This window comes from Polyodon spathula, chromosome 18 (genome assembly GCF_017654505.1).
Source record: "Polyodon spathula isolate WHYD16114869_AA chromosome 18, ASM1765450v1, whole genome shotgun sequence".
Classification (NCBI taxonomy): domain Eukaryota; kingdom Metazoa; phylum Chordata; class Actinopteri; order Acipenseriformes; family Polyodontidae; genus Polyodon; species Polyodon spathula.
This window is the reverse complement of record NC_054551.1, coordinates 7,030,700-7,049,923: the sequence shown is the minus strand read 5'-3', so window position 1 is coordinate 7,049,923 and position 19,224 is coordinate 7,030,700. Positions and strand designations below refer to the sequence as shown.

General features: G+C 38.8%; 1 protein-coding gene across 4 annotated transcripts in view; it reads left to right on the top strand.

Annotated features, from left to right (window-relative positions):
• The window catches only part of LOC121330990 (sorting nexin-29-like), a 138,743-nt gene that overhangs the window by 13,645 nt on the left and 105,874 nt on the right, over positions 1-19,224 (top strand). For all 4 annotated transcript variants that reach the window (XM_041278060.1, XM_041278062.1, XM_041278061.1 and 1 more), the window contains 3 exons: positions 8,130-8,193; positions 8,644-8,772; positions 15,333-15,418. In XM_041278060.1, the coding sequence (XP_041133994.1) occupies positions 8,130-8,193; positions 8,644-8,772; positions 15,333-15,418 (279 nt within the window). The remainder of the gene's footprint in view (positions 1-8,129; positions 8,194-8,643; positions 8,773-15,332; positions 15,419-19,224) is intronic.

The following is a 19,224-nucleotide window of genomic DNA, read 5'->3' as shown; positions in this document are numbered from 1 at the left end:
AAACTGAATGAATAGATGTAAGGTGAACTGCATGCTATAGGCATTCTTTCAGTTTTTATTTATTTATAATTTAGTCATTTTTACATTTTTAATTAATTCCACTGACAGAGTAACTGCCCCTGCCCCACTGTTATATGAGGAGGAAGTTAAATGTCAGCAAAGAATGTACAAAATGAAATGTGCTGGTATTCAGCCCCTTAAGTCAGTACTTGGTAGAGGCACCTTTTGCAGCAATTACTACTATGAGTCTTTTTGGATAGGTCTCTGCTAGCTATGCACAGTAGGATGGTGACATTTTTGCCCATTCTTCACTGGAAAGTTGCTCCAGTTCTGATAAGTTTGTTGGGGATTGTCAATGGACAGCAATCTTCAAGTCTCGCCATACATTTTCGATTCGATTCAATTCAGGACTTTGACTGGGCCACTAAAGAACCTTAGTTCTCTTCTTGTTCAACCACTCCAGTGTGGCTTTGTGCTTCGGGTCATTGTCCTGCTGAAATGTGAATTTCCTCCTAAATCTTGGCTGACTCAAACAGGTTTTCCTCAAGGATTGCACCATCCAGTCTCCCCTCTATCCTGACAAGCTTCCCAATCCCTGCTGAAGAGAAGCATCCCCATAACATGATGCTGCCACCACCATGCTTGACATTTCGGATGGTGTTGATCTGGGATATTTAAACCAAAAAGTTCAATTTTTGTCTCATCTTTCCACATGTCTGCAGTATCAACTACGTGCTTTTTTGCAAACTCCATACGTGCTTTACAATGAGGCTTTTTGAGTAATGGCTTTTTTCTTGCCACCCGTCCATACAGGCCAGCTTTGTGTAGGGACCAGCTTATTGTTAATGTTTGAACACTGACTCCCATCTCTCAAGGTCATTTTTGGCTTCAGAGTGACATTTCCTGATTGCCTGGCTGCTCAGTTTGGGAGGGTACCTGATCTGGGTAGTGTCTGGGTGGTATGATTAATCTTCCACTTCGTAATGATGGACTTCACTGTGTTGAGTGGGATAATCTGCGTCTTTGAAATTTTCTTGTACCCTTCTCTTGCTCTCTGCCTGTCTGTCACTTCATCCATGACTTGTTTCGAAAGTTCCTTGGTCTTCATGGTTGCTTTGTTGGATCACTGTGAGTTGCAGCTTATATACCTGAGGGAAATTATCTACAAGTTACACAACTTTGAGTACACAGAGGCTGAAACCATTTCACTAATTCTGTGACCTTTCAAACAGATCATTTGCCCCTGAGCTGATTTAGGGCTGAAGTAGCAAAGGGGTTGAATACTTACGCAACTGAGGTTAATCTGTTTTTCTCTGTAAGTCTTACTTATTTATATTCTATATGCATTTTTTTAACTTTATCAATGTGGAGTAGTTTGTGTAGATTCTACATGTAAAGTGTAATTTGAAAGTATCGTGGAGAACGCTCAGGTGCCAACAAAATGTGAAAACTTTGCAGGGGGGTGAATACTTCTGCAAACCACTGTATGTCGTAATTCAGGGGGTGACTGGGTGATGCATAATAACCTGTTTGATTGAAATTGGTTTATGGACAATTTCATAAGAACAGATAAAAGGGAATACTTTTATCAGAAAACTGGTGAATACTTTTAACAGAAAACTGGTGGCGGAGTTGGAAATTGTGTGTGACGGGTAAGTGCATTCATTTGTTACATATATCATAGGGATTGATCTTATTCATTAATACAAGGGTGGTAAAACGTGACTGACGTGTATCTGGGTAACATATAACAGAGTGCTGACTGCATTAGGCCACTACTGACCCCAGAGTGTCATGTAGTACATGTAGATTCTCCTAATGTAGTACAGCTCCCAGCTTAATATTAACACTGAGCTATTTATTTGTTTCCTTGAGTTGCTTGAGTTTGTAAAGCCCAGCTTAATCACACTTGTGTTTTTTTATTTGATTTATGTACTGTCTGCAGGCACGCAGCAATTCCACAGTGATTTGTTTTTCATGCATTGTAATTTATTTGTCTGGGATTTCTTTTCTGGTAAAAAAAAAAAATCTAAGGGTACAGTGAAGTGTACATACTATGTAACTTTCTAAACTAGGTTCATTGTGTATAGTACTCTGAATCACAAGTACATGAAGCATATTGAATCCTCGTCGTTGGTAAAACTGTCTATCCAGCCTTTCGTCTTTGTAACACAACAAAATCATAGACAAACAAATATAAAAAATAATAATAAAAATGTTATATAAATATATAATTGTCTCTTATTTTCCTTTTATTGTAAGAGAGGCTCACAGAAATGACTGTATGTTGGTTTACAAGGTGTCAAAATACTGAAGATATTGTAAAATTTAAATAATTTTATTAACATTCTTGTAGTATTGTGTGTGTGTGTGTGTGTGTGTGTGTGTGTGTGTGTGTGTATATATATATATATATATATATATATATATATATATATATATATATATATATATATATATATATTATTCATCTCATTCTGTATTTTCATTTGGAATTGTCAGTGCTTGCAATGTTCCTGGATGCAATGAAAGATACAGGTAACAGCAACAGGCTTATACTCAACAGTCTGATTAGAACAGCCCATCTCAAAAGCATTACATTGCCTTCCTTGTTAACAGGATTGTGTCCTTGTCTACTGTGCACCCCCTCTGCTTTGCCCGCTCCATTAATGAATGTGTATTACTGGGTTTGGCTAACTGGACCCACTATCAGCTGTGCGGGCTCAGCAGATGTGGAGTTTAATAGTGCTGGGCTGCCTGGCTGCAGCAGAGAAGATGACATCCTCTGATGTTAATTGGCAGATCCAAGCAGCTTAATTGGAGGTTCACTCAGCTGTGTTGATTTGCCCTAATGATTTGAAATAAGATTCTCGCCAGTTCCGGACCCTTGGGGATGTTAAACATAGAAAAACATGTTTGCTAATCTATTTATATCACATTGTATTTATTGCATATTGATGGCTGTAGCTTAGGGCAAGACACAATCTGTAGCTGTGATTTAAAAAATCTGTGATTTATACTGTATAATGTTAAAGCTGCAATCTCCGCCAATCCAGTACTAAAAGCAGTTTCCTACATTGCTGAGCCAAAGACTCTATGGCCTTAGTCACAGCATTAGGTGGTTATCAATGACATTGTCAAACTCTGTTATAGCTCTGATTCAGATGTGAACACACTGCAGTTTAAGGGGCTGGCAGTAGGTGGCACTGTTGATTTAAAAACTCACACTACTTCTGTTGCCCTTGAGCGTGGAGATAGATCGGATTGAGCTGGGGAGAAGATAAAAGTGTTTTAATCAAGGCACTTTACCTGCAATTTTAAGTGGGAGAGATGGGAATAGTCCAAGAAGAAATCTGTGCTTTTGGTAAATGCTACTGTGTATTGGATGATTTTTATTGCCCTGGCGTTTGAAAAAGTTAGGCTGTTGAAAAATTATTTAGGCATTCATTTGTCTCCCCACATTGTACCATTTTCCCTATCAAACAAGAGTTTCTTATTTTATCTTTGTGTACTAACACAAACAGAATCATGATAGGTACACAAATACCAAAAATAAATATTTCTGATGTTTCTTTATTACAATACTAAAGCCTGGTTTCATTACTTAAACAGTGTCTGATTTTTATACAGCCTTCCTAAAACTCTTACACCAGCTCTATGTGGACCGGAACGGCTTGCTCCCCCACTATGTGTCTGCTGCTCCAGGGCATGAAAAAGGGTTGGGGGATTAAGGGGTTAAGAGCATTAAATAAGGCTTTCCATAGGCTAGCATGGTGCGTTAGTGTGAAGTAATTTAACAGATACCTATATACTTTAAAAAAGATGAAGTAGAAAAAGGTGCAGTGCAGCTACCTATATTTTGAATTATGTCAACATATACTTGCTTGTTTGAGTTGCAAAAAGACCTCCCCCCTCTGTCAATGAGCAGCAGCAGCACGCAATGTGAAATCGGTCTAACAAATACCACAATATGCTCCAAAATCAAATGTTGGCAAACTAAACATCATCTTTAATAGAGCGAGTTATCCCTGAGCATTTCTGTGATTTATTGTGTATTCTAGCTGTCAGCAGTGAATGTTGCTCCGTGGAGTTTATGTTCTAATGTGAAATAGCTGTTTATTCTAGTTTCATTTCCCAAACTATAGGGATCCTGTTCATTTAGAAGTGCTTTTGGGCAGGTGCATGGACACAAAGCATATGGTGCAGAGTCAATCAAATGGCACAGTGCACGCTTATTTTAGTACTGTGATGACGTTCAAGCCAGTCTAAGCCACACTGTGTCTTAGACACAACACTGCAACATTCAAAATCCTTTTATAAATACTTGAACATATGCAATGCTCTATCTAACCAAAAAAGAGCCAGAAGGCATCAGGCAATTACAAACCTTTGTTTCATGCGCACCACAACATTCATCATCTTTCAGTAAACCGTACAGTTTGCTTGAACACATGTCGGGTTTCAAAAATATTTCATGTACACTACAAATATAATACAAAGGGTACTGTTTGTCACCAACCCGTCACATTTCTCAGTTGCTCTTCTAGAACTCAACAGACTAGGATTTTTGAGATAACTAATTTAGACTGAGAATCGTGACTTTGTGCACCAATTGATAGCACTTTAATTGCACGTACATCATAACATTGCCATGTAGTAATTTAAGAATCTCTAAGGCCCTGAATCTTATTCTAAATCACGCTCATAAAGCCTCAATTTAATTTAACAACTAAAGTAAAGTTGGCATTCATTTACTTTTCAGTTTTATGCACTGATAATGTTAGTAAGGGAAATGTATTGCCACCCTATCTAAAATACATGGAAACCAGATTTTCAGATGAAAGGTAGCAGATAAGAGGCAGACCGGACAACCTGTTTATAGTGAAGCTAGAAAAAGATAACCTCTAGGATCAGCAAATATAGGGTTAAAGCTGTAAACACTTCCCGTTATTGAGAATTCCAGGCCAGACAAAAGCTTGAGATGTGTAAGAACAAGAGGAGAAAGTTGTGTGTGCAGGTGCCCTGAGTTATTAATCATTCCTGCCCTTCTATCCGGGCTGCCTGGGACGGGGCTGTCTGTGTGTTCCCTCTCCAGATGGAAATGACCAAGGGGGGCGCGTCTGGCCTGCTGGAAAACTCTGACAGCTCCATCTCATCTGAACCTGCCTGTCAGCCAGCGTGCTGTCAGGAATCCGAACACCTGCAGGAGAGATGGGATGGGCACCCCAAGGCTACATTATACTGTACAGCAGGGGAAGACAGGAGTTATTTGTTCAGGTTTCAACACAAAGACAGGGCCCAATGGATAAACTCAAGTGACTTCCATATTATAATAATGACTATTGTCTATTGAATAGATCTGTTATGGTTATGAAGTGGGCCTGACTAAAGGATTCACTGTGATTGACCAATTGGCTAAGCAAGTAGAGTTGTTTTGCATGCAATGTGGTTACTTAATTACTCCTCTGAGAACCCTGCATGAAACTGAAACACAATTCTGATGCTCAGGGCCCAGAGCTCTCCAAAATCACCCATGAACTAATTTAACATCCAGTTTAACAGGTCATAATCACTGAATTTGTTACAGCCATACTCTTAATTACTTAATTAATTCAGGTATAAATCACTTTAGTTGATAACCTCAATACCATTTTTTATTGGTCCCTGAGGGCTAAGGTTAGTTTTAGGTATCCAAAATACCCATCAAACCCCTGCTTTCTTCTTCAAGGATAATCTGTCAAATGAAAGCAAGCATTTAGCCAAATTCCTACCACCTTCCTTAGAAATTACGGTTCCGTGCTTTGTTTTTGAAAATCTCTGCCCATTGAAGTGATTTAAAAAACCTGCATATTCATATGTTCAGTGCGTTTGTTTTTCAGCTTTGTTTTTATGAATTGCTTCAATAACAGCTTTCATTTGAACTCTGGAAAGCTGTTGTCGTTTTGTTTTTTTAGTAATAAATATACCTTGCTCTGCTCCTTTGAAGCTTAATTTGGTGATTAGCAGGTAATATAAATGCTTTCCGAAGCACAGTACTGCACTCATCTTTAATGTTAATAATCAGGTTACAACACGGGGTGTTGGGTATCTGGTAACTAATCTTTTATTTAGTGGTTTTTGTTGATATTTTTCCACATTCAAACCAAATTTGTGGTTTAAACATGATGCATGAAAGGAAGCCCAGTTGCACTGCATTGCATATTATAACACCCCCACTCTGCTCTTGCATCAGCTGGCTATTCATCTCACTGTACTTTCCATTGCCACGCTAATGATACTCATCAATTCAGCCTCAGACAGACATTGCCTTAATGAGAACCAAAAGTTCTAATGTAAAGAGCCATAGCAACCAAAATCATATTAACTGTACAGACCATAGTATTATTATGTTATTATCATTATTAATGAATCCCGTCAACATTTATTTTCCTATAAAATGCAGAGCTATAAAGAATGATAAGATTTGATTCAGAACTGTTTGCTTTCTGGTGTTATCGTCTGCCTGTCTATATTTGTATGTCAAACTTACAATTTTTATATTGTGTACAGTGGTTATTTATTTGTTTAAATAAACTTATTAAATGCAGTAAATGGGTCCACCATAACAAATAAAATACATCAAACTGGTGCATAACACGGTGTAATTGCATCTCAGGGTTGCAGTGACATTGTCACCAAAACTCCTTGAGGAAATGACAGCCAATTATGTACAATTGGGTTTCATCACTGCCATATTAATATCATTGCTTTAATTCTTAGAAAGACGTGCACCTCCAAGTACAAAATCCTGCCTCCCATTTATCTGCAGTGACACCAAAACCAATTTCAGTTGTAGACGCCCTGTGTAATTACAGGTCAGATGTCTTTTTTTTTTTTTCTTTTTCTTCTAAACAATTACTGCAATTCCCATTATTTTAAGGGCTCAACCTGAGTAGGGAGCAGAGGTAATGACTTTAACTGTGGAATCCATTCCCAGACTAACTGGACACAAAGCCCACTGATTTTTACTGTCAAATATTCACCTACACCATAAAGGTAAGATATACTTGCTAAAGATGTGATTTAAATTTCAGTATTAAAAGGTGGACATTTGAATACAAAAGTAAAAAAAAAAAAAATCTTTAAAGATCTTTTGGGTATTTTCTGTAAAGATATACAACACTGTCTCAGAAGACTGTCAATACAGGTATCTCTGTCTCTTATTGTATTGGTGTGCCTGCTCACTTCAGTAAACTTTACTGTAATTTGGGAGAGAAGGCATGTCTCGATACTGTATGTGTGGACAGCAATGTAATTGAAGTGCACTGTCATTCCAGGCAGCTGGGTTTGATTTCATGCGTTTGTTTGCTTGAGATGTTTCTGATTTCCATGTTAACTGAAGAGTCGGATGTCAGGAAGCTTCTCCCCGTCTCTGTTTTCGTACTTAACGACCAGCTGCTGGCATTGCCAACTAAACTCTTCTACTCATGTTTGTAAAAAAAACCGAAATCATCGATCAAATGTTGGATTGTAACGTACACCACCGCTGAATGGTTTTCAGTAAAAATCTCAAGTTTGTTTCGTCATAGTGCCACACACAATCCTGTCTTAAGAGAAACTCCCAAAAAAACATGTTGCAGTGGTTACGAGGGACACAGGAGCTCATGTGGTGGGCGAGGAAATTAATTTGGGCTCTCTCCTTCAGTTGATTAATAACCCAGAGAAATGTGGATAAAAATATATATATAAAAAAAAAAACAACAAAAAACCCAGTAGAGTTTATGCAAGAGTACAATGTCTCTGGTGGAGGCTGTTGCTGGTCCATGCCCTGCTTCTTCTTTCTTTTTATTTATTTATTTATTTATTTATTTATTTATTTATTTTTTAAATATAGAGTGACCAATTATTATTTTTATTCATTTTCCCCTCAATTTGGAATGTTCAATTATGTTTTTTTTCTCCCCACCGCAGCGAGTCCCCACACAGCCCAGGCGTTCTGAGGGCGTGTGAGCGTCCTCCGATCTCACAAGCCGTCCAAGCTGTGGCTCCCAGCGGCAGTGCTTTAACTGCATGAGCCACTCTGGGACCGCCCTGTTTCTTCTTTCTGTCATATCCTAACTCTATTAATTTATTTTTGTCTTCTCTTTCAGCTGAGCTTCGACAAGCCATAGTCGCCATGATGAACAGGAAGGATGAGCTGGAGGATCAGAATAGGTAAGTGGTTTCTGGCTGTGTCTCCCTTTTCACAAGCTCTTCAGCTAACCCTTCAAATTAGACTTCAGTATTACAGGGATGGAAATAAGACTCCTGTTGCATAGCAGTTTTATCCATCTCTGGTTTTACTATGAGTTTTTAATAAGACATACCTGAGTTTGATACCTATTCATTACGGCTAATCAAGCTCATAGTAAAACCTGGAATGGGTGAAATCCATCATTGGTATTAGAAGTAGTAATAAGCAAAAAGGGAATCGCCAGTGATTGGGGGGATTTTGATTTGGTGTCAGTAATAGTCACAAACCAGGGTGTTAAATGGATACCTAGGTTTCATCTCTAAGTATGCCCCCTTTTTTGTGTGATTTGGTGATGTATTAATTCTAGCTTCAGGCCTCATGCAAGTCATTGGTCAGATCAAGCTGTATTTGTGTGTTGATCTGTTTGCCAGGTCTCTGCGCAGCCTACTGGATGGGGAGATGGAGCACTCTGCTGCTCTGAGGCAGGAACTGGACTCTCTCAACAAGAGGCTCGCTGAGCTGGAGGAGAGGCACGCAGCCAAGGTCCAGGCTCTGGGGAGGTAGGTAGGCCTCACACCTTCACAACACTGCCGCAGCTTTCTGTCCAGTGGAGGTTGTGACATTGTATGTACTGTAAACTCTTCTGAAAATAATAATTATGATGAGGGAACAACTGTAGTCGAGAGATCTTTTTATTTTTTTCAGTGGTAGTTGTTCTTTTTAATTGATTTAGTATCTAAGCCAGTTTTAAACCAAGTCCCGAAGGAGGGCAGCTGTCCTATGTTCTGTGCAACCCAGACTCTGAGGTGCAGCCAGTTCAGTAAAGACTGTGTTTCCTCCTCGCTGCTGCTGGGTGATGAGTTTTGTCTCATCTCATCCATATTTTTACAATAGCATTGCTAGATCCCAGTAGACCTGGAATAAGCAGTTTCTCTGCTTCAACCATTTGAGGAACAAACTTCCCATTAATGTGGTTTGTCTGCAATTCGTCCCTTCCACCCCAGGGAATTCACATTGTAAGCATGCTGCATGTCACGCTTTCTACAGAGAACAGGCTGTCCAATATTCTAATGGGAATTGGTAAGGACATTCATTTGTTAGTCCTTGAATTTATCAGAACAAGCTCACCTTCCTAAGCATAACTTCCCAATATGTTAACCCTTTTAAATATGTTAACCCTTATAAAAAAACAACTTGAGGAACAAGGGACATGTGTGTCTCACAAATAAAAATTATGCTGGTGTCCCAGAGTGGCTCATCCAGTTAAAGCGCTGCCGCTGGGAGTGCAGGGTGAGTCACACAGCTTGGAAGGCGCTAGTTTGCAGTCCAGACTGTGCAAAGAGGCTGAACTTTGTTGGGGACTCCAAGGGGCGTCACATTGCATTTGACGCTACTGGGCTGGGGGATGGGAAACCGGCAGGGATTGCTTCTACTCATCACGCAACAGTGAACCCTACTGGCCAGACACAGAGCACATTCAGAGTGGAGAAAAAGCAGGGCTGATCTCAGTTCTCTGGGATTGGTAGCCCGCCCACCTCTGCTCTGGATTGCTTGGCATAAAAGCGATTCTGGCTTTAGGTTTGTGAGATCAGAGGACGCTCACACGCCTTCAGAACGTCTATGCTATGTGGGGATAATTGGACATTCCAAATTGGGGGAAAATAAGTAAAAATAATAATTGGTCACTGTAAATTTTAAAGAAAAAAAATGCTAGCTTTCTTATTTTTTAGCAGTAAGGTGCACAAAACAGGTTTAAAATTTACTAACAGGTTGGGTCTGGTCATGCAAATTGTCAGTTTCCTCGTGTTACTTGAATCGCTCTCAAATGTATTTTAAGAAGGCGACTTTGGAACAAGTGCTCAATTCCTTGCGTACCACTAGGGGTTAAAGATAAACAGAGTCAGCATGTTCAGTTTTAAAGTTTGAATGCCTAGTTAAACCGTAAACCTCTAGAATTTGATCAAGCTGCCTGAATGGACATTTTTTTGGAAGTTTGAATAATCAGGGGACTGGTTTTGATGATATTAAACACACTTATGGGTTACGGTATAAAATATTTACTTTGGATTTAGGGCATGGTGATGTTTTCACAGCTCTGCTAATACTTCCTCATTCGAGGTGGCTGAATTTAGGAATGCTCTTCATAAGAGCTGCGGCTTCGTTGAGACAGATGTGTAAAATGAGCCGATTATCCCAAGATACAGAACGGCTCCCGCAGGAATTATCTATCCCTACGGCAGTCTTTGCTTTTTAAACAGATTGCTTGAAATCATTACAGTTCCAATGTATTCAAAAAAGAAATATGAAGTGAGGGTCACCATAGTTTAAAAATGTTTCATGGTTATGATGCTTGCAAATATTTATAACCTGATAGATCTGTATGTGAGTAACTTGGTCATTTCAATTAATTGTACTGCATTATTATAGTGAGTGTATTGTATTAAACTACTGGCCTTTAAGTGCTTCTGTAGTGTGGATCTTCCAAGGTCCTTAAAGACCATGCATGTGAGTTTACTTAACAAAAAATGTTGCATTGTTTTCGTGTTCCCAGGACATTTGCCTTATTAAGCTGATTGGACAGTAACAAGCACACCTTCAATTACTTCTGCCAGTAAGTGGAGCACTCTGCTTGTGTTTTATGGAGCTTGACGAGGGAATGGAACCCTGTGCTTGGTAGTGCTACCTGTGTATCATTGCTGTAGGAGACTGGAGGGCACCTGTGCCTGCTGTGTTTCCAGGGTTGAGCTGCCGTCTGTACCCTCGCAGCAGCCCCTCAAAATGTGATTATGTGTGATCAGGTTGGGACTCGCATCCAATATCATTAATGGGCTTGCAGTCACAGCACCTAAATTACAGAAATGCATTTAGTTGAATTGCTTTAAGTAGTGCATCTTCTTTAAACCCAATCGTTTTGAGGTTTGCAGTTCATCATCTGTTCCAGCACAACGTCTGCCTGCACCAAAAAGATGGCCATGCTGTGCATCGCAATAAACAATGAGACATATGCCTTAAATATCCTGCAGAGAGCAGCGGTGACTACTGAAATTAATAAAGCCCATGTGTCCTCCCATTAGTGTCCCTACAGTTGATAGAGATAGAGAGAACAGTTAGACCGCAGCTTGTCTGCACAGTACACTGATTTAAATTCAAATTGTGCATCTTAGGCTGCATTCACACTGGGTCAGTTTCAAACGCACTCGATCTTGTTTGTTTCGTTTGAAACAATGTATCAGTGTGCTTGCTGTTCACACTTACCTGGACCGAGTTCGTTTGGATGGAAACTTAAGTTGTTTTTTTTTTTTTGGTCCCTTTCTGTTTTTTTCAGGACTGAGTTTGTTTGTGTTCACAATACAGATTTCGAGGGAACTCGGCTCGTTTCTATGGCGTGTGAACCGGATGTTTACAGTGTCCTGCAAGGCTTATTGGAAGATGGCCGCTATTGATGTGTTGCTCCGGTTTTAATATAGCATGTTTTAGATTCGTACATATTGCTGTGGAAGAAAGCGCTGGGGGAGCAGTGTATTGACCTACCTGTATTGAATGCTTAAAGTAGGAGAAAAATTGAGTTTTCGCAAATTCGGCACAGTTCTCCTTCTGTCAGCATTAAAACAAGTCATTTTAAGAAAAGACTGAATATATTTTACTATTTTTGTGAGTTTTGTCCAGTTGTCTGTCGAAATTTCCGTCAGAGCGTCAGTTTGTCCAACTGTCCATATTTCCACAGTAAAAAAAACTGGGACTTTTTTTAAAATTTGGAATCGACAATTACTTTCTTCAATTCAGTGACTCTTTAGTAAGTCTGAAGCCTTTAAAATAACAGCGTAACACAATAGTAGTTTAAAAATTAAACATCGGGTGAATTTATTGCAGATCATAACAACTCATTATTTTCTTTATATTGTCATCTAGTCAGCATGTTCAGTGTACAAAATTTTTTAAATGGTATACACATAATGAGAATAATTAAACAAATAATCCATATAATTATTTATTTTATTTTTGAATGGCACAACGTAATACATGACTTTGCTATTAACGTCTAGAGCACACTGATGCAGATTTGTACTTAATACAAAATAAATACAATAGCAAAACCGGGACGATTAACAATTTTACTGTGTCCGACAGGGGGACAACAAATTAAGGCTGAAACTGTGACAATCCCGGTTTTCATGGGATGTTTGCTAACCCTCGTGTAGTCCTCAAAGACATTTTTTGTTTTTTGCTCTACTTGTTTCTTCAGAATATGAACTAAACTACGTGCAAAATGTTTACTTCCGAGCCAGGTTACCTTGTATGGTTTGTTTCCTATGTGCAAAAGGACCAAGTGCAGCAGTTGTTCACATTGACATTTAGCAAGTGAAACCTCTAGGTGGTCTCGGTATGGTTCATTTCCCAAGTGGACTGTGTTGTTCACACGTCACACCAAACGTACTGAACTGTACCGAGAGTGGACCAACCCACTAAACAGACTCAGTGTGAACACCCTTAGAGTACGTAGCGGGGTTCCCTAAAATGTAATGTTACTGGTACTACCTGTAATTTTTCTTTCCATTGTTAACTTCCTGACAACTTTTTACACATAAAACTTTAAAGTCTGTTTTAAAGCTTGTTTCAAAATGTTTGCTCTAGTGCCCTGATAGAGTAAGGATTATTGGCCACATTGTCAAACGGGTAACACTGTTACAGCATTAGCGATCCATGATGTGATACAGAACCAAAAAGCCAGAGCACTTATGTTTTTTTTGTTTTTGACCACTCTTCCTGCAGTGATTTAGAGGACAGATCTCAAACCCCAGTGCACTAGAGCAGACATTTTGAAAAGAGAGTTGAAGCAGACTTTAGTTAAGTGTAAAAACTGTCCTTGTTAACTGTGAAAAGAAAAATGACATGTATGTTATTTAAACAGTTGTGGCAAGATGTGGGGACTTATAATGCTATACTTTTCAGAAACTTGCTACTTAATCTTTAAGGAATTGCAAACATCCCAAGAAACAACTGAAGGTGTGCAGTCGGAATTAACTGTTTAAGACAGTGGCTGCAGAAGACTGTGGTATATGAAAGTCATCATTCTCAAAATGAACTGAATACATTTCTTAAATGTCATTAAACTGTTATAATGGTATAAAACTATCAAGAAACAGCATAGTTGCAATTGGGAGAAGGTACATTGTTATCCTGAGCAATTCCTTGCAAGTTTCAATTCAGCCTTTGCACTTGTTGCTAGATGTGTCCCTTAATCATGAATTTTGAGGTAAAGCTACAGCAGCAAAGTCATGTCGATAAGTGTGATGTTACAGAGAAAAAAAGGCAATCAGTCAAAACCTTTGTGTAGGCGTCTAACATGGACCAAAGAGACAAAAACCACTGAACTGCAGAAGAGAATGCAGGATTTAACCCTGCCAGTAAATCCTTTAATATTGAGCCAGAATGAGGAAGATACAGATTAATTTCCAAGTTTCCTTTAAACAGCGTTGCCCAGAAACCAGCGAGTGAGGCACACAGCTGTACGTGCAACGAGCTGTGTCACTGCTCGAGATGGAGGAGCTCTGTGGGCATGCTGGGAAGGAACACGGCTGCACCGTCCGGGGGTCGTGAGCTCATCTTCACAATTAAATAACAGAAAATATAAAGCAAACAACCATTCCCTCAGGCATACTGCTGTGCTGTGGTAGTTTCCCATTATAATTCAGTCAATGTACCAAACAACTTGTCCATATTGCTGCAGTGGAATGAAATAACCTAATTTATGCACTAATATGTTTTAGAGCTATATCTTGAGAACCATTCAATTGTGATTCATTTCAGGCTTGTGATTTATAGGCCATAAGTTAGGGATTGTTTGACTAGATTGTGTCTGGGCGTTTTGTTAATTTTTTTCACTTGCTGTTCATTTAGATGTTACTTACAGACACGGTCTTGTTCATATTTGTGCAATTTAAAAAAATATAATTTTAAGTTAAATGCAATACATTTTTCTTTAGTGTATCCTTTACCCCATATTTACATTAGTAGTAAGACTTTGTATATAAATATAGTAAATTAAATAGTTTTTTCAGTTAAGTGCATGTAGAGTTTTGCAGTAGTAGATTAGTAGTAAGTTATTATTAGTTGGAGGACAAAGTTACTGTAATAATTTAAATAGGCTCCTTGATCCTGAGAGAAAACAAATGACACTCATCCCTGTTTGGTTTTGGTACCCAGATACAGTGCATCCCTAATGCGTGGCACTGTATCGCTTACTGTTTCATGGTGTTTCCGGTCATTCTGAGTAGTTCTGTGTTATTTTGCTCTGATATGCATTTCTCTGGCTTGTCCGATCGTGTATGCTGGTCTTGTAGTCCTGTAACAATTAACTGGTGATGATAATTCTCAGTCTGGAGAGCAATGTGCTTTGTCGAGTGATCGAATTGCTGCAGAGCAAGAATATAAATGTGTGCCTTCTGAAGAAGTTGAATGCACACCATAACAGAACATTGTAAACAGATGACAATTAGTTATATTGTGCCACATAACAAATTGAAAGCATTCTGTATGTAGATGGTGCCTCTCCACCCGTTCATAAGTGCTAGGGTACATATTTATGTTCATATATATACAAATTAGAATACAGATACTCTCCAAGGTGTAAATCTGAAAAATGATTAGTGCTCCCCACAGCACATTCAGGACTGGATTGCTTGAAGTTGCCGTTGCCTGGAACCATGCACCTGCTATTAGTTGTGACTCCAGTCTGTACTTACACTCGAGTCATTGTTGATCCAGTATGCTATTTGGATAATTCTTATTATTATGCAATGTTTGCTTTATATTTTAGTGTACTTGTTGAATTCTGTAGCCACTTGTCAATCTTGATACTGGTTGCTTGATCAGATAGCAGTTCTTCAGAAGAGGTGCTGTTTTCTGTGCTGCCATCCCGACAAAGATGTTGAAGCTGGGCCATGTGATTTCAAATACAGTTCTGGTTCGTCTTGTTAATTTTCCAGACTCGCAATGGCGAAGCACTCAGGCTTTTTTCAGTCTGCCTGTTTGTTTCCATCCGAAGTGTTTACAACTTGTATAATGTATTAAAAGGTAAATGTATGTACTGATCACTCACAAAGTGTTACTTATCTCATAGGGAGAACGCGGTTCTGAAAGTCCAGCTCAAGAAGTATGTGGGTGCTGTCCAGATGCTGAAGAGAGAAGGGGGGCAGATCAATGATGGTAAGAAACTTGAGCCTATTACTGTTACTGTTGATACTCTGGGAAAACAAGGCATGATATGATGAGAGGACTGGACTGGTGATGGGGAGGGGGCAGCAGTGTGCAAGGTAGTGGTTTGAGTAGCTCAGTGGTTAGAGTCCTGGGCTGCATTGTGGAAGATATGGTTTTGAGTAGCTCAGAAGTGTGCTGGGATGCAGTGTGGAAGGTAACGGTTTTGAGTAGCTGAGTGGTTAGTTCTGTGCGGAAAGCAGATCAGTTTATTTGTTAAGTTACTTTAATAACAATGTAATTACTAAGTAACTACTTCATAACTGCGGTTGAATTCATATGAAGTAAACGTTACATAATGATACATTCCACACTTCTTAATACTAAACCCCAAAGGGATCATGATGTCCTCATGAGCAGAGGCAGCACTGTCATGAACAGATGTTCTTAGGAATGTTGAATGTATAATTGAATTAATGGACACTTGAATTTCAATATGAACTGAAGAAGCTGGCAGGAGATCAGGCATTCATTTTTTGTAAGTGTATTTGTTACCATTGCACTGTAACTTAAAAAAACAAACAAACAAACAAAAACAATACCACTCAGTGGTTAAAAGACTGTGGAAGAAGGTGATCACGGTTTTCTTTTCATGCCCACCCGGTGCATTAATTAAAAATATTCCCACACTCTCTACTTCCACACTTATGAGAGAAAATAACTCATCAAACATAGAAGTTTTAATGGCAGTGCCATAGCCGTTGCCAGCATTTGCAAGCAAGCTCTGCCTGCGTGTTCTAATCCTCTCCTGCAGCTTCCAGCAGAGACGTGTGTGAAATGTCAGTGTTACAGATGGAGGTTTCTGCAGCAGAATGCAGAATAATCCCCAGCGACAGCACTGACATATTTACTAATGCTTAAAGGGTATTTAGATAAAGATGTTTATCAAAGGAAGACCAAGTAACGAGGAAGAAGGAAATAAATTTAAAAACATTTTTTAGTCTTTGTACTTTTAATACGTTTGCCTGGTTTTCTTTCCCCAGGATTAAGTATGTGTGTTAGAATCTCATTTATAGAATAGAGATTTTTCTAGTCTCGTTATTCACTTTATGCATAGTGATTGTAAAATGTACTACTTGCTGTTTCTGCAATGGAAAATTGAAGGACACCATCTGGGAAGATATAAATGTTATATAAACGGTGGTCATTTTAAGCCTTTATTGCAAAAACACTTTTAGCTGTGGGCTGTAGATCTCACTGTGGCTCAAGTTGATTTTCTGTCCCATCATTTGGTGCATCCACTTGCCAAGTTTCGTTCAGTTCAAAGTGGCCAATTGACATTTTAGCCAGTCTGTACTTGGACGTTATTGTTTGGTATGTATATCAGGGTTTTTCAAAAAGTGCTAAGCACATGACAGAATTGGAGCAGATGGGGCAAAATTACTTGTATTTAATATTGGTATTAAAAGTTGTTTCATTGAAAGCTACGTAAGTAGTAACAATACCTCCACATAGTTAAATGCAAGAATCCCAAACTTCGAATTGTAGCTGCCTGTACACATTTAGTTTAATGACGGCATATAGCTCCTACTTTCAGTTAGTTTAAAGGTATTAGTGAATGGTAGAACAGAAGTGTTGTATGGGTAAAGTTGGTTGAACACAAACCGCGGTCTGGCACATATTAGTGGGCTGGATAGATTAAGATTAGCAGCAGGGTCTTCAGTCCTTTGAACTAACAGGCAAACCAGACGTCAAAAAACTGTTTCGAGGACTGATTTGCAAAGTTTCCTGTTTAAATCCCAGACTCAAATAGATCATTTGAAGCATTGAATGTAATAGATTTAAAACCATTTTGCATGTGTCTTTTTTTGATGTTTTTCTGTGGCATTAAAAGTTTGTTAATTGAGCACCAGGCAGGGAATTGATACCTGGGTAGTTAATAATAAAAGCAGTTTTCGCAATCTTGTCAAATCATTTAAAGACTATTTAAAGACCTTTCACTTATAATAATCGGTTTGCAAGGTATTTTTAGCCTTTGAAGCCCCTGGAGAGATAACAAGCAGACAATTCAGAATACATTTACTGAGTTCTCCTTGTTAAAAGAAAGAAATCTTTGAGTAACAATCTGCAATTGCAGTGAACACTCAATTGGAAACGCCTACACTATTCTCATATGGAAATCTGTTGTCCCTCACATGTCTAGTTGATTTATTATACATATTCTATAGCATGATTCGCACAGGACTAAAAAATCAGGTGTCCTTAGAGTTGGCCAAAAGCAGAGGATGATTCGTCACATACCAAGCGTGGACTAGTTTTCATCAAGAAAAGCCTGTAAATTCAAAATGAAATGTGATGTTGTGAACAGAGTGGGCATTTTTGTTCATGTTTCGTGAACAGTGAACTGGATGTAAATAGCTCGTACAAGGTGGAGGAAGAATGAAGCATATCAACTGAGTACCTTTTCATTTTGTTGTATCTTCCTTACCAAAGGCTACTGGCACCTAGACTACGTCAAATAATCATTTTCGCGATCGTAATCATCTCCATACATATCTTCAAATTCTTCGTTCAAAGCATACATTTTTCTTAAGAATCTGTAATTCTGTTTTGTTTTTTTGTCTGTCACCAGTTTGGATTTGCCCAATCGTAGTGTTTTACTGAGCTGCAGAATCTCAGGACAGATCATACCAATTTTATTATTCCATTATGATTTATTGTATAGGCTGCTTATATCAATTCTGTCAAAATAATGACAAAAAAAAAGGACCTCTGAGAAAATGATCTGAGATAAAAAGAAATTGACAATTTCCACTGGATTATATTTACCGATGTCTGTAAAAATTACGAGGCCACCTGTTTATGTGATGATTTTTGAATCCCGTGGAAAAACTGTCCTCTCTACAGGACTTTAGAAAGAATCATTGATAAATGGTCATTTATCCCTCCAGAACAATTTAAACACTCATTTTAGCTGAGGACATCTACTGCACGTATTTTTATATTTTAATATCATAATATATATCTATATATATATATATATATTTCCAGCTCTTGTTTTGAGACGTACACATTTCAGTGTCAGAATGTTTCCTAGGACTTTGAAGTTCGAGTTGGGCTGGAGTTTTGTGCAACGTGTTGTGTGAGGTGCTGACCCTCGGTGTTCTGCTGTCTTTATTTACTTCTCAGTATTTCAGTTACAGTTGTGACACTTGCATGTCGTTTATAATGACGGGGAGGGCATAGGCAGCCTTTTGCTGTGGCACTGCCAATGAGCTCTTCATGACATTTTCCGTTCTGAGCCTTTCCGGGTGACTGGCAGAAAAGGTGCTGGTACATGTCAGTTGTGAGCCTGATCCTTGTTCACTCTTAAGAACTTGGCTGAGAACTCTTTGCACATCTCTGCCAAGGAGCCAGATGGAAATGACATAAATCTGCAATAGAGGTGGAAAGTCTACTGAAAGGTCTAATCCATTGCGTTCAATTAGAGCTCTAAGGTAAGACTAAGAAACGAAGTCTAGTTGACACACTTTTTGGCTAGACCCTCTTCAGTGTACTAATAAGGAATTGTATGTTGTGGCATTTCTGTATCAGTTATGGAGGGATATCCACTCCCTATTGTGTCTGTTAATGGTGGGTGCTCCAGAGTGGGTTAAGGGTGTGAAATATGGGGGTGGATGGAGGGAAAAGGTGGGAGAAATTTCCAAAGTTTAACCAAAGTAACTTTAGCAACAACAACAACAAAAAAAGAAAAACAAGAAATTTGACAGCCTTTACCTGAAAACAAAAGCAAAGCCTAACATCTCCTGTAACAGAAG